The sequence below is a fragment of the Mustela putorius genome, unplaced genomic scaffold (genome assembly GCF_011764305.1).
Source record: "Mustela putorius furo isolate JIRA1106 unplaced genomic scaffold, ASM1176430v1.1 tig00000578_pilon_pilon_pilon, whole genome shotgun sequence".
In the NCBI taxonomy this organism is placed as follows: domain Eukaryota; kingdom Metazoa; phylum Chordata; class Mammalia; order Carnivora; family Mustelidae; genus Mustela; species Mustela putorius.
Window position 1 is genome coordinate 2,455,401 of NW_025421422.1, and position 16,534 is coordinate 2,471,934.

The 16,534-nt window shown below is 40.3% G+C and overlaps 1 protein-coding gene across 2 annotated transcripts in view; it reads right to left on the reverse strand.

Annotated features, from left to right (window-relative positions):
- Window positions 1–251: 251 nt before the first annotated feature.
- Window positions 252–16,534, reverse strand: part of PITPNB (phosphatidylinositol transfer protein beta) — a 63,495-nt gene continuing 47,212 nt past the window's right edge. Inside the window, exons 9-12 of one of the 2 annotated variants that reach the window (XM_004766523.3) lie at window positions 8,932–9,042; window positions 6,973–7,095; window positions 3,497–3,582; window positions 252–2,307 (exon numbers count right to left, since the gene is read on the reverse strand). In XM_004766523.3, coding sequence (XP_004766580.1) covers window positions 3,535–3,582; window positions 6,973–7,095; window positions 8,932–9,042 — 282 coding nt within the window. In that variant the 3' untranslated portion in view covers window positions 252–2,307; window positions 3,497–3,534. The remainder of the gene's footprint in view (window positions 2,308–3,496; window positions 3,583–6,972; window positions 7,096–8,931; window positions 9,043–16,534) is intronic. The other variant, XM_004766522.3, reaches the window with a different exon arrangement.

Here is a 16,534-nt window from a genome sequence, read left to right on the forward strand (position 1 = left end):
CTTTAGTTTTCTCCTTAGCTTTTAATAGCAGAATATTATCTAAGAAAACAAATGTAACGGGTTAGTGTAGCATAGGCACATTTCGAGAGTAAGAGTTTGCAGTGAAAATTTTTTAAAAACCATGTTTTTCCTTTATTTATTCCAGAACGTCAGGGCTGCACAAAAATCGTCTTGAGAGAGAGGCAGAGAAGTGGTCCGCAGTGTGCTGAACCAGACGTGGCACTGGGGAAACAACCACTCAAGCACACAAGTGGCATTTTGTGATCAAATTTATTTTTTGTTTCAATTTCATTTACTTTGTTTTACTGTAATTTACACAAGAGACTGCCAAGTAAACTAGATATTTTACATTCACCACGCATTCCCTCAAATCTCCACAGTTGTTAGGAAAACATTAGAATCCGTGCACTGGGCATGGATTTCCATGTGCGCCCAAGCTCCCAACAATGCTACAGACGCCAGTGAGAGTTTAGTCCATTAAAAGGAGAGGGCGAGATTCTTTATTTCACAAAATTAGCAATAATCTTCCTTGCACCAAACACTTTGCAGACAATGATTATGCTTTGACAACACCTATCTTACAACAGTGCCCAGAAAGTAAACATCAGTCTTGATCCTGAGTACACAGGGGACATATGCGATGTGGGGCTCGGAGCCAAGGCTAACGGCATCGCGGTGCGGCAGTGATCCTCAACACCCTCATCTGACTCGCGGCCACCACAGCGGTGGGGACACAGGGCGTGTGGGAAAACGGGGAGCAGGGTGGGCAGCACTGTCAGCAAATCAGATTACAAATGTGATAGGACTACAGGGACCAGCGTGTGGCAGGAGGGACGAAAGGTTAAAGAAGACAGTTTGTGACCGGAAGGCTTCAACAATATCATTCTAGTCAAGCTTCCACGACTGACAGGAGAAAAACTGGATCTGGACAGAGAAAGCTGATAAAAATCTTACCTAGTTATGGTTCCTTTCTTAAAGAAGGAAGAAGGACAGGGTGGCAGCTGCTGCTAACCCACACGCTCGTGACGCTTACTCATGACAGGTTCCAATGGCATCCTAGTAGAGAGCACCTCCCCAAGGGCGTGGGCGGCAAAGCACTGGCCCCTCAGGGTGACCTCCCACGCAAGGAGACCAGCCTGCAGCTGCCTCTGATCCTGCCTCTGATCCACTTTCTCAAAGGCGAAATTCCACTACCCACCATCTCAAAGGCAGTGCCTCCCCTCAGGGTGTATTTTCAATATGAAAAGCGAAAAAAAAAAACCAACAAAACAAAAAACAAAAAACCATCATCACTATCTGTATTCTAGTGTGTCAGCTGTGAGGAATCTAGATCATTTGCATAGTTTCCAAGCTCTAATTTCAGAAAACAGTCATTTCAGAAACAAGACTCCATGGAAGTGCTCTACTTCCAAGTTTTCCTACAGCCTATGATGCTATTCATTTCTTCATCAATTTCTTCGTTTGCCTAACAGGAGCCTGAAAATTGTATAGTGTTTATTATAAATCACAAACCGTCAACTCTATTTTTGTTACGTTTGATGTAGAAAAATACTTGAAATTTAAAATACAAAAATCCAATAAAAACCAGAATTTTTTTTTTAAGGATTTTTTTTTCCCCCTCAGGGCAAACAAGTAAAAATTGGCCGGTAACTATACTCCTTACTAATAGACACTGTCCAATTTGAATTTAAGATAATAACCATCCCGAAATAAATCGTTATAAATACATTCAAAGTTTACATTCCAGATTCATTGGAATACCAAAAGATTTTGAATACATTTTTCTGTGGGAGTCTGTTGCTCATGGGACTAAAATAAAAATTTGTAAGAGGCTGATTTAAAAGAACAGAAAAGTAATAAGAGGCTATATATATTGGTCCACAATTTGACATTTATGAAACATACCAGCTAGTATTACATTGCAGTCAATTTGTCCATTAATGGTATTACTCTGATAATTATTAAAATCTGTTCCAGGTATATATATTGAAAATATTTTCTTTTGCATTCTTGCTGAAGATAGGTACAGTACTTTGGAGAAATTGTACTAATCCTTTCAGTATGTTTGTATGTACATATATACACAAGTGTGTGTATCTTGATCTGTAGCTCTACATGCGTTTTATATACAGCTACAGATTTATACACACACAAACATATATACACACGTGGTTGGGAACCTGTGCAAGTGAGTACATCATCACAAGCACACGTCTGGGAAACATCAACACTGCAAGATACTGGTCAGATTCTTCTTCACTCATCACTGGCTGCACTTGTTCCCCTCACTTGACCTTGATTACGTAACTGTAAAAAAAGCGAAAGACAGGGCAATATGTTAAAACACAGAGACACTTAAAAAATGTTATTGTGTCACATACCTCTCCAGAAAAAGAAAAAAAAATCCTCAACGGGGCAAAACTTTTGGCAGAAAATATACCTCAATTACTACTTTAAAAAATTTAATCTCTTGAAGATTTTGGTCTCACTGTGACATAACATTTTGTTTCATCAGGGAGAAAATACACTGGAAGTAGAAGTAAGTCACAGAACTTAGGAGAACTTAACAAAAGTAACAATTTTTTTTTTCTAAATGAACACTGTATTTAAAGACAGGGATCTGGAGGAATCCTGGCAGAGTTCCTTTATTCTCATTTGTACAACTACTTGTGTTCACAACTGAACACTTCAATTCTCGTGTGTTTGATAATTCGATAACTAAAGAGCAGGTAGCACACGTAAGGAGCACCAAAGAACCACAGTGAGGGAGGACAGTGGTTTTTTGTCTTGTGCTTTTCCTCAATAAACACTGTAGCTCAACAGTAACAACTGGCGGCAGTGGACTGTCCCTTTGTGTTTACTCATGCTGCTTTCCTGTTTCCCCTCAAGGACTATCTCTTATCTGAGCATATAAATTTATGTTAGGGAAATGAAGCCAGAGAAATGTTTTATATTATTGTGAAAACTAAAGCATATTTATACATATTAAAGTTAACTGTAAAGGTAACTGAAGATTCAACATGAAGGAAAACGCTGAGATGTTCAGAAAAAATTTCAACTACAATGAATCACTAAGGTGATTCTGGTATGGGATCTCTTCTGATATGGGACGAAGGAGCTCTGTTTGGTTTAGAATGCTTTTATGTATTTCCTTACTAACCACATATGGTCCTACTGAGAAATAGGTCAATTAACTGGCCATCAATGAAGAATCAGCTGGCTTCCAGGACAACACTACGTGATGAATGAGTATGCCTGACAGTTGGTTTCTGGCCCTAACACTAAGCACTAACTGGAGATTACTATATTCAACCTGTTCCACAGAATAAAACTCTAAGTAACTTCAGCATTCCATATCAATCTCTAAAATATGTTATCTCTTTAAATTCTAAAAATTAAACCACATTTAATACTTAGTCTCTGCTCAGCAAGTTAACTACCCATTACCAACAAGGTACTGGTTTTTAAACATTCTTTTTACCGGGTCTTCACTTACACAGTTTGATATTGTCTCTGACCCTACAGGGAACTCATCTAGACATCAGCAGCCGACGTGCCTCGGACGGAACCCTTCTTACGCATCTAAACGTAAAATAAAATCATGAGCTGCTGAAATCACAGACTCTAAATTGGGTTAGTAAGCGAAGGCAGAAGAAAGGATCTAGGAAAGATTGTGAATAACTGCTGCCTGTTCATAACACCACATACACACTGAGAATGAAGTTCTGAAGCCCCTCTCATAATGTTGGCTATCTAAATCCTGCAAAAGGCTTTTCTTACAACAATACAAAAAAATGTGTATCTATTCTTGAATCCAGGAAACAAAAGCCTGCAGATGGTATGAAATTATCAAAGACAGCCAAGGGTAAATGAACTGTTGTTCACTAATACAATGTGAGAAAATGCCCTGACAGTCTGATTCAGATTCTCATAGTCCCTGGACCAGACAGGAAGACACGAGGTGTAGCCACCTCTGCTACTTCCAAGACTAGAGTCCCTGAGAGGAGTTCTTCATGGGAAGTTTATTTAAAAGAGGGAGGACAAAAAGAAGAACAAGCGAGCATAGGAACAATGTACGAAAAAACAAAGGACATAAGGATGCATCAGAAAGGACAGGCATTCGTATAGTAGACCACAGACAATTCCAAAAAACTCAATGAGAAAATCAGAAAAGAATGGACAGAAAAGGGAACAGATGTAATAAACACACTTCTAAACCTCAACACTTCTCCCCGCCCCCCCAGAAGTGCCAGTTGTGAACAAACAGGCAGTTAAGTTTACCCTCGGTACTTCTTTAGCAGCTGAGCCTTAAACCCGTATTTCTCTTTAGGATTCCAGGAAGGGACATTCCTGTCATGCCCAAGGTCTCAAGATACTGTTCCTTTTCTCCAGAGCCAAAACCCTTATGAACGAAATCCAAGTCTTAAAATATTTGTGAATTAAGAAGAGAATACAATGTATCAAACTCTCTCATCAGGTCTCAGGGAAACAGGACCTCAAGAAAAAGGGGAAACTTCTGGTGGCGAAGACTTGGAAATGTTAACACCCCGTCATGAGGCAGGTGCTTTCTGGGTAGGGCGCTGTGGCCTGCAGGCATGCTACTGCCCAGAGTCTGAAGATGCTCACAAACCAACTGTCAAGGCTCAAAGCAGAAAGCAGCAGCAACGTGAATGTGGAATAAAGCACTCCCCAATGACCCAGAGCAAAGTAACTTAAGTGCATTTTACGTTATGATGATCAGCAAAGAATGCTGATATTGCCTTAAAATGTTTTGGAAATACTTAAAAGAAACTGACACATACCCCCAAACCCTGAACCAACAAAAGATTTCTACGATTTTCATGTGGGAATCAGTCGGGCTGAGCCATGCAGGCACAACAATGGTATCTTCTAATAAACCGGGCTTCTGTGTAACTACTTGGTCTACATTACAGACCTGCATGAAGAAGCAGAGTTGAGCCTGCAGGCCCACGTCAAGAGACGGGAGCAAGCGTCCCCACCTCATCAGGGCACTCACTGTGTTCACACTGGGAATGCTCTGTGTCCTGAAACTGGGAACTCGGGAACTGGGAACTCTCAGAGCAAAACTCAAAACCAGGGGCGCCTACAGGGCTCAGTCCGTTGAGCATCTGCCTTTGGCTCAGGTCATGAGTACAGAGTCCTGGGATCAAGCTCCACAATGGGCTCCCTTCTCAGCAGGGGTCTGCTTCTCCCTCTCCCTCTGTACTCACGCTTACTCTCTCTTAAAATAAATAAAATATTTAAAAAAAAAATCAAAACCAAAACCAAAACTCCTCTTTGAGAGTTCAAACCAAGAAAAATAAGTATGTTTTGTTTTATCTCAACACTGGCAAATCCTTTTTGAAGATACCAAGGCTATGCCATGAATGTAGTAGGAATGAGCATGGTCACCATGCCCCTAGCTGCTCAGGGGGGCTGGGGACAGCTGACAGGTATCTCTGGAGCCTGAAGCACCTAGAGGGAGCAGAATCAGGCAAGACAAGGGAAAAGGGACTAAAACTGGGTAGGAGAAGGGGTGCTTCTTAGGGAAGCACTGGACTCTTGAAAAAGGAGAGACAGAAATGGGAGACGGACAAGGGGAAAAAGGAAGTATCCATGACTTACTCTTGCTGGTTTAAATATTAGCGGCCAGCCTAAAACTAAGGGGATGAGGGAGAGCCCTCCATGCTTGCCATTCTATCGCTCTACTCCTGCGATCCAGAACTCAAGAGTCATACTATTAGTATGAGAAATGGAGGTCAAAGAGGCTTCTATTGTCTGGCCTAGAAACCGAACTCCAATTTATAATGTTGTCTCCATGGTAAAACATATCCCAAATTCCAAAAAGTCAACTTAAAACTTTGGAACAAAATCCATTCATAAGTTGGAGACTGCCGAAAGTTTACTTTCTGCATAAGATAAGGTTAAAACATTTTACTGCCTTATAAAGAAAATATGTCCTAGTCCTCTCAGAAGGTTTGTATAAAGCTAATTAGAAGCAGATCTGCTGTAATCACCAAAAGTAAGCAATTTTAAACACAGATTCTTTATAATGCTGTGTGCCAGACAAATAGATTGCCTTTTGTGCCAAAGAACCTGATTTGCTGCCATTCTCCTGTGATTAAGTGGGGGTCCTGCCTCACACACAGGCGTTTGTCAAACACTCCGTCTGCAGGGCTTCCAAAACTGGGACTGCTGGCGGGACTCTGGATGACTGCATGGAAACCACTAGCCTATCCCGGACATTCCTTGGGTTCACTTCCCCCCAGGAGGGCCTTACTTTCAACTGAAAAGCAGTGCAGCTCAGAGCAAAAACAAAACCAGACACTTCTAAGATGAAGTGGGAAGAATCTAACCCTGGCAGAAAGGGGGCGCTCACAGGACATAGGGCCTGCCCTGCTCATTGGTGGTGGGCAGAAGCTAGGGCAGGTTTTAACTGTGAAACATGGCATGCTGACCTCCAGCCCAAGCATCACCTCAATTTCGGCCTAAAGCTTATGAAGAGCTAAGGATTCAGTGCTAGCTGCAGGGAAGGAGGCATTTCTGGCATCTGGGACAATATGGCCAGGCTTATCTTTTCCATAGAAGAGGGAAGTACGACTTACTATGCTAACATCAGTAACTTTCAGTGATAGGAGCCAAAGGCAACTTGGTCTGATAAAGTGAGTGCCTAAAAGGACTATGAACCATAAGACAGAGCTAATGCATGACAAAGAATACAGAACCACTTTACGGGTAACCAACTCTAGATCAATAAAGCTCTAGTCTACTTTCACGGAAGATGCTCAAGAAAAGAGAAATAAGAACATGCGAGGGATGTTAGTGTCTAAGAAAACTGATTTTGATGAGGGTAAATATTAAAAAACAGCTTTTAATGACATTCTTCTTAATCCTAAGTCTACACTTACTCAGCACGCACACAGTTTTAGAAAGGGGAAATGAGAGAATTTCCACAAACAGGGGAAGTCTTACTGTTTCTAGTTCTTTCTGAGTTTCATCCTCCATTCTCCTAATGTCTTCCATTGTCAAATCAATCCACTTGTCAATCCAACAAAAAAGCTGGCGATGAAAGTTTGTAAATATTCTTTTCTCTTGCTTTAAAAAAAAAGAAAAGTAGTGTAAGACAGCAAAAATCTAAGATCGTTAACATACTAACTTTCTATGTCCCAATTAACCCATACACCTGGTTTGAAAAGACCACTTTGTCGACTAGTAGAAATCTTTAGTTCCATCCCATTACCATTTTGTAAAACAAATGAAAAAGAAAAATCTCCCTGTGAAATGTGAAACAATCCTTCCTTGCAAAGGCAGCACAATTTATCAAGAACTGAAAAAACCATGGTGTGCACATTCTGATCCCACATCAACTCCTGCTAGACCTGACCTATTTTTACCTTTTTCTATATCTCAGTGACCAAAGGTCAACTCGATTCCTTCTACTATAAGACTATACATGGTCATTCTTCTCTGCAATGCAAAGAAATACTATGAGGTAGACTATAATGTGTGCTGAAATTAAAGAATCCTGGTTCTTTGGAATAAGATGTTTATCTAAATCAAGAATTATTACACACAGGGGCGCATGGGTGGCTCAGTTGGTTCAGTGACTGCCCTCAGCTCAGGTCATGATCCTGGATTTCCAGATTGAGCCCCGCATCAAGCTCCTTGCTCAGCAGGGGTCTGCTTCTCCCTCTGCACCCTTCCACCTCTCATGCTTTCTCTCTCCCTCTCTCATTCTCTCTCAAATAAATAAAATCTTTAAAAAAAGAATTATTAAGCACTCTCCATCAATTTTTATACTCCCATGTTACACACACACAACCAGGTATATAATGTGGTTTTAATTGCTGCATTATTTAAATTTTACAAAATTTTCCCAAGAAGAGAAAAAAATGCACTGAACAGTGAGTACTTTAATACTTTTGGACTATCTTCAACTATATAATTTTTTTCCACGAACAGAAGGGACTTCATCAATTACACGTGTGACGAACTAGATTGTTAATCTATTACTGTGATCCAAGAGGAAGGATGGAAGCCAACATTTATAGAGTGCCTATCGTGGGCCAGCTGTAAGCAGGCCCAAGAGTAATCACAGTTTCCAGCACATTAGGACCCTTCTTAAAAAAAAAAAAATGTCAGAGCAGTTCCAGCTTAACAGTAGAAAAGTTATGGTGGAACAAACATGAGCAGTTGTGGGTTCAGAGGTATACCAGGGGTTTCTTAATAATGGTAACAGAAAAAATATACTACACTATAGGAAAAGTAGACACCGAAGAAACTTTTCATATTCCCTATATTCCCTATGTGTTTTCAACATGTGTATGTATTTACAGAGCTCCAATTCTCCCCTCTTTATAGATCAAATTGTCCATGTTACTCTCACTTTAATAAAGAAGACACAAAAAAGAGGTAATCAGAATTTGGACCCTCAGATTCTGTCACCCTAGGTTCAAAGGGGAACTATTCCCAGTAAGGACCTCTAAAGAAAACATCCCATGAGAAAGTGCCAAGTATGTAAAAAAGTATGTCAAGAGAGAGATTCGGGTTGGGGTGTGAGTGGGGGCCCAGCTGAGCTAGGACAAAGGAGCCCCTCACCAGGGAAGGCCTGGCCTCTCCCTCCAGCCAATGCAAGGACAGTAGGTCCCACTGGGGACATACGGTACGCAGAAAGCATTGTCTGCAGAACAGCTGGGCAAACCACTGGAAAAGCACTTGGAACAAAAAACTCCTATGCTCTTCCCCAAAGAAAGCCCCTTAAAACCTGCTGGCATCTGTCTTTGCTGTTTCTAGGGAGAATAAAAGAAACACAAGAGAAATTATACAGAGGCAATAATTTTTACCTCATAAGTGAGAAAAAGCAGTGCTAACAGAAAATATCCCATTAACAGCTACCTAATTTAAGTCACTGCATTTTGAACAGCCCTTTACCTTCTGAATGAAGTTTTCTACTTTGCTTTGGAGTCCCCACCACTTGAATTTGATGGTCACCAGCTTATAAGCACACATCTGAGGACAGTCAGGGTTGTTTGCCAGTTCCTTCTAGATGAAGAAAATTGAAAAGGAGAAATCGTGACTTAGATATTTATATTTTGATGAAAATTGACTGCTATGTAACAACATCACAGACATACATGAAGAAAAGTACAATCTCTTATGTGTTTAATTTGGGTATTTGGAAATTCAAAATCATTTTAGCAAAAGCAGCGGTATTCCCCTGCTGCAAACCCTCCTTCCACAGACGAAGTTACTTCCTGGCTCTGCAGTTTAATAGGTGCATTGTGCTGCCTCAAATTACCCTGTTCAGATTTCATATTAAATACCAAATTCTATCCATATAGTGTCAACAGTGAACTCGGATATGGCAGGGTTCTCCTAACACCATTATCGCACTCCCGCCATGGATGTGCTGAGGCACCATGAAGAACGATCGCAAAGTGTAGCTGTCTTGTCTTCTAACACAGGCACAGGGAGTGGCACTGTTTGTTAACTGAGGTATCGTCCCTGCAAGGGCAATCTGAAAAGGGGCACGGCAAGCAGGAGGAATGATCTCCAATGACCAAGTGTTTGAAGACAGTCCCATACAGCATGACTTGAATTTCTACAAATGGTCACACCTCGTAGTTTAAATGGCAAATGGCAAAGTCAGGGAATCAAACCAAGAGTTGTTATGGTTAAGAAAAAGAGAGAAAGAAAGGAAAAAAAAAAAAAGGTGGGGGGGCTATTTAAAAAAAGGAACAAGGGAGAGAGGTGGGGGGTTATCCGGATTAAAAGAGACAAAAGAAGTAAAATATAATGTCTATAATGTACTTTCAGAAAAATACTAAAAAGCAATTAGAATTTAGAACTTCAGATTATGTCAACCTCGGTTCAGCCAAAAATCTTGGAAATATGCAATACATTTGTGTAGAGAGAGGAGGAGAGGGAAGGAGGGAAGAGAAGTGGAGAGGGGACAGTGAAGTGCTAACAACTGGTGAATCTAGATGCAGGTGCTCACTGTTCTTTCCGGGTTTTGGGGCAAACTGTGAAATTTCTATTGTAAAAACTCGGCAGGGGACTGCAATCTGTATTACCGCCCATTTCTGTGAAACTGAGTAAGGCAAGTTCAATGCACCAGCAAGTTTGAGGGAAGGGTTAAGGAGGGAGCTTCATGTGGGTCTTGCAAGGTGCATGCAGGAGACCAAAAGCCTCCTGGGCTGAGCCAGAACAGTACCTGGGACGGGCTCATGCCGGTCCGGATGGTGTGCATGGAAAGGAGGTGTGTGTCAAAGGATCACAGACTGCAGAGAGGACTGCAGGTATGGTCTGAGGAAAGAACTATTTGGTAAACTGGTAAAGCCCCAGGGCCGGTGTACTTACAGGATGAAAGCTATGTCTCAGGACCCTCTTGTGAAGACTAAGTAAAACAGTGTGAGCTCCATGCTTAGCTGGGAAAACTCCAGAGCTTAATACATATTACTTCTCACTCTCCTTTATTCTTTCGTAAGAGTAGGAATAACCAGTTTGAGTTTGCAAAACAATTTTAAATAAAACTTCTCAAAAGAGTACAAAGTCATGTGGGGGCACTTTTTATAAACACTGAACTATTGAGTGAAAAGAGAAAGCAGTCTTTTTTTATAAGGAAGGGCTTTTCCCCCTTCTTCACCACTGTTCTCAGCTTCACCCCACACTCAAGACACTGCAGTGCCAGCACTGGTTACACTGTGTGCCGCTGTCCCTTTCTGTTAGCTGCAACCCCTCTGCACATCCCACTTTCAGGAGGTTCATTGCTGTGGCAAATATTTGTTCCATTCAACTATGTACCTACTCTTAAAAAAAAATCATGAATTTCTAAGTCATAGTCTAAACCTCAAAATTATTCTTCATTTATGCAACCATAGCACCAGACCACATTTCCCCCCAAATCCACAATAATGTCCCAGTTCCAAGTGAATTCTAAAGACCGGATAGATGAAAAAATTCTTTCCTGGTATTATTATTAATATGACTCCATGTTCTATAGAGTCCTGCATGATTGATCAACTTTTCTCAGGGAATCTCTTCTGTCAAAACATTTCATCCTATTAATGAGCTGGTACATGGATTAAATCAGTGAGGTAGCACCATTAGCATTTAAATGAAAACATGATATATACAGCAAACTGTCCTTGTACAGGTGAGTTCTATGTCAACAGAAGAATTTGGTTAGCTGAGCTCTATTTCCCCTGCCATAAAAGAGTACTAATGTTAAAATTCAGCACAGATGTGTATATATACACCCATACATATACAATCCCATATACTTTATGCACAAGTTTAATTCAGCAAGTATTAAGAGGGTGTCATTTACAACTCTATCCATGCTAGGTGTTGTTAAGAGGTCACAAAAGTGGTCACAAAAGTGTAATGACGAGAGTCATTACATGTGCATAAATAACAATAAAACCACTATCCTTGGTGCTAATGAGCTCTACCAGAAGAGATGCCCTGGCCTGAAACATATTTGCAATTCCCCCTCCCCCTCCCTAGCCTGCTGGTCCCATGCACTTCAGCTGGACTTCTGTGTGTGGAAGTAGCCAGCCAGCCTTCCACACAACTAGCTTCTGAATGACCAGCCTCACTGAAATGATCACAAGACTAGTCTTTCACAGGTCATTTTTCCAATAAGCCATTAGCCAATGTTGAGGTACTCTCTAAACCAAAGAGTGTCACTGAAAACCTTCATATGAAACACAATTTGGGATATGAAGAATATAGTACTAAAATACCTGTTAAATAGTAGTAAGACTAGGGGGACATGGGTTGCAGTTCCCATTATGCAAGGTAACTTCCTATGCAAGGCAGGCAGGATCCTTAACCTCTCTGGGCCTTATTTCTCAGTCAGTAAAAGGAAAGGTTCAACTTTTCATCCTCCACTGATAGGATACTAAAAGCAAGGATGAGTGAACTTACTTAGTCCAGGGTCAGGGGTGGCCCAGTGCTACAGGCAGTAAGCACATGTCCTTGACATCTGATGGCCTGTCTTAACATTTTAATTTTGCACTTTATTCTATAATGGGCTTAGTGCAATATCCTCCTGCCCATGCACTTGGGCTAAATTCCCTCCACGGCTGAGAACCTCTGATGCACCACTCATTACCCCTAAGATAACTTCCAGATGGAACATTCCAAGGTCCTATTAATTACAGGCGGCTGATGGCTTCGTTCCAAAACTCCAAATCATTGCACACCTTGTGCTAACCAAAATCCTTGGTTGTTTTCAGCAGAACACCAACTCCTCAGAATTCTCTTACCATTTTATAAAAGCAGTGGGATGAAGCATGGTTCTAGTTAAAGAGTAAACTAAATTTAATACAAATATGTCCATACCACACTTGGGATCCAAGAGCAGGACACACAGGACTTCAACAATTACCTAAGTCTGTTTCTCACATTCTATCTAGTGACTCTGGCAGTCTGTTCAAATCAATTAAGGTAATACTGGTAATTTACAAACTAATACTCATCTATAAAATTTAGTTTAAGTGGGGGACAAAAAGAACCTGTTCTCTGAACTATCTTCCCTAGATCTAAAATGTGTATTCCAGTCTCACTGGCTTTTTGTTTTCCATGAAAGTTAAGTAGTTATTAGAAGAAAAATTGGGGAAGTATGTACCAATTAAAGAACATACAAGCAAATGAAGAGCCTGCTGCCTTTATTTCTTGGCCTAATTCTCTGTAGTATCAACACCTTACAGCATGAGGCACATAACCTCAAATAACCAGAAGAGCGAGCTGAGAACACAGAAGTTGTGTTTTTCTCATTATTAATATATACGACAGTCAAGGTCTCAGCTCTTAAAATGACTCATGCAATTCTCCTCTTAATTTGAGCTATGTATGGCCTTAAGACTAATGGTTAAATTAAAAAATGACTTAAAAAGTCTCCACACTTAGGGGCACCTGGTGGGCTCTTTTGGAAGACCATGTGACTCTTGGTCTTGGGGTCCTGAGTTCGAACCTCACATTGGGTGTAGGGATCACTTAAAAAAAAAAAAAAAAAAGGTTCCCATACTTAATGGTGAAACCAAAAATAGAGAAATTGCCCAGATGTGGTTAAGTAAAAGCTGAAATGATACTTTTGGCACCATCTTCTTGGGGTAAGATCTGACCCCACATCATTACAGAGCCTTAAAGCTGTTCATTTCCTATGTATACCACGTATCTTTTAACTCGGCAATTCCACTTTCAGAAATGTATCCCAGTTCATCAGGTAAGGAAAAACACTACAGATTTATTTATAATCGCAAAAACCTGGACTTAACAATGGGTTACTGTGCAGCCAGCCACTAAAAACCATCTTTTTAAAGAACGTTCATTTTTTAAAAAAGACATAATCTGAACAGAAACAGGTATCTGTGCATGGCATAAACACTTATTAACAAAACTACATAAATCAGGAAATATAATAAATAGCAATACTTAAATGGTGAAACACTAATTGATTTTTACTTTCTTCTGTGTATAATTCTTTATTTTCAAAACTTAATATATATCATTTTGTAATAAGAAAAAAATTATGCTTCAAAAATACACTACAGAAGTTTTTGCCCTAAGCTGAGCATTTTAGGACAAAGAATTTTTTTTTTAAGATTATTTATTTATTTGACAGACAGAGATCACAAGTAGGCAGAGAGGCAGGCAGAGAGAGAGAGGAGGAAGCAGGCTCCCTGCTGAGCAGAGAGCCCGATGCGGGACTCGATCCCAGGACCCTGAGATCATGACCTGAGCCGAAGGCAGCGGCTTAACCCACTGAGCAACCCAGGCGCCCCAGGACAAAGAATTATTTTGCCCTAAATTGCCTTGGGTACTAGTTCAAATCTTCATTCTTCTTTGACTATAAACAATCTAAATGTTTTCCTGCTTCTTTTTATTTTGATGTTTAATAAATAAAAGCTACACAAAATCAAGCTAAAAGCTAAATTAAGATTTAAATATCTAACTTCAGTCCAGTCCATACTACATTTTTCCTAATCTTAAACTTCTAAAGTAAAAATGAGGTACACATGCAGAATAAAATATACTCTTCGAAGTTATTAGGAATATTCTTGTGAAAAATGTGTAATTTTTAAAATGTAAACTATCTCAACAGGGAAAATATTTGGGCCTCCACATTCAGAGGAATGTTCTAGGATCCAGAGAACCCAAAGGAGTTCCAGTCTGTCTGCTCAGCTCTCAGGAGGCTCACTGGGGCCGAGCAGAGCTTCCTCTCTAGCCTTAAACAATACAAATGTTTTCTCTTTCCTCTTCCATCAGGTTAAAAAACAAACAAACAAACAAAAAAACCCAAGGCAAATAAAGCCAAAATCCAAATTCAGATCATTCACCACATTCCAACATAACCCAAACTTAACATTTCCAAACTTAAAGAAAGACAGGATTCACTCTTTCCTAAATCTAGAAGTAAAAACAATTATTTCACTGACATATGAGTTGTATATAGATTAAAGCATGAAAATTTAAAAGAGCAGTTGAAAATAAAATGTACAGACTGATTGGTCACCAAAAGACAAGAACAGTCACAAGTTTTAAATGAAAACCCTGAGCTAACTGAAGAACCCCAAATTATGACTCATCTCGACATAATTTAAATTTCATCTGTAAAACAGCAAGCACAAGCTAGCTGTGAAAACGCTTCCAAAATTGTATTTAGTTTGTGTATTCACTGAATTCCTTACATTTCATGTTTCTAACCATAAATGAAACCCCCAAACTCAAATTGTGTTTTTAATTTAACAACGCGTATTAGGTTACTCTGAGGTATGCGGACTGAGCCTGAGGGAGAGGAATGTATACTGGAGCCACGCAACAGAACTAAACAAAACACAGCGTGTGTGACTGGAATGGTGAGCAATCAGGCCACGTTATTCACAAGAACTAGTTTCTTGTATCTGTGACAAACAAATATAAACAAATGTAAAAGACAATTAGAAAAAAAACAAAACAAACCCAAAGGCATTCTGGGAACTCATTTTCTGAAAATGTGGTCCTCTTATAGTTCCATGCTACATGGCAACTCCACACACTTTTTCCTACCTAAAATGCGTCAGGATGAAGATGGAATTGATATGTGCTACAGTTAATCAGAGTTAATACTTTGGAAGGACACAGGCGTTTCTGGTAGGCTCACATTGTCTTCATATTTTAATTTTTCAATTTTAGACAATCTGAATGCTCAATTTCAACTGTTGATTTCATAATGTTAAGTTTCCAACCCAGATTTCACTTAGAAAGTTAAAAATAAATACACTGCTGGGGCTGTTGCCAGTGCATGCATCAGTAAATATCAACAGAAGATTACAGAATATATGTGAAGTATGTGTAGCAAAACTCAAGCAAAACCCAATTCCTCACTCAGCCATACCATTCCCTCAGTTTTGTTTAGATTTTGGTAGCCACTGGGATATACCTACAGTGGGCATTATATTCTTTGTAAGTATAGAGCAAGTCCAACATTTGATTGTGTTTTATTTGCTTTAAGGCAGTTAACCTGAATCCAGCAAATACTTACTAAGCCTCTCCCAGGAGCAAACCTCTGTGCTAGGCAGTGCACCATATTAAGTAGGTCAGAAGACACAGAGCCTATGGCTGAAAACTCAGTGTATACAAGGGGACAAAGGAGGTGGGGAAGGAAGACAGGGTGAGCACATAAACCAGTACCCCGTCATGAACACAAAAAGTACCATGAGAAAGGTCACCAACAAAGGCCTTCAGTAGGGTTCAGAAGTGGAAGATTCCTAACTGACTGGGCAAATGGGAAATGTTAAATGGAGTAAGCAAATGTGAAATCAAAGTTCAAAAGATGAAACTAATCCCAGGTTAAACTAGTTTCATGAAAATAGGCAAAATGAAAATAAAAAGGAAAGCCTCCTTCCTTGGGCAAGGCAGTCAGTCACATTTTCCATGTCTCCAAACTTCGTATTTTTGTAGTCACTCACACCCGTTGTGCTAATCAGAACTCTGACATGTCCTTCATGCTTGTGGCCAATTACTCTAGGAGTGACACTATATACAAGCGAAACCACAAGTTCACCCTTCAGATAATACCCATGAAGAAAACATCGTCCCTGACAGCGTCAGTGAGAACTCTGCAAGGGGCCCATCCTGTCAAGTCACCTCTCGAACTCAAGTAAGACACTCCATCTGTCCAAGCCTGAATCCTTTGGTGCTGCCTGATAACAAAGGCATTCAGTGTCCAAGATAAGGTGAGAACTAATCATGTATCACTCCTGGGGCACTCAGCTTCTTGAAGACCTGGAACAGCTTTTTTGGTGTCCTCTGTAGATATTAAATAATTCATACATACCAAGTGTTACTTATATTTTACAATGTATTAAAAACCTAGTTTCCGGGGTGCCTGGTTGGCTCAGTTGTTAAGCGCCTGCCTTTGGCTCAGGTTGTGATCCCGAGGTCCTGGGATCAAGCCTCGCATAGGCTCCCTGCTCAACGGAAAGCTGGCTTCTCCCTCTCCCGCTCCCCCTATTTATGTTCCTCTCTCCCTGTGTCTCTGTCAAAT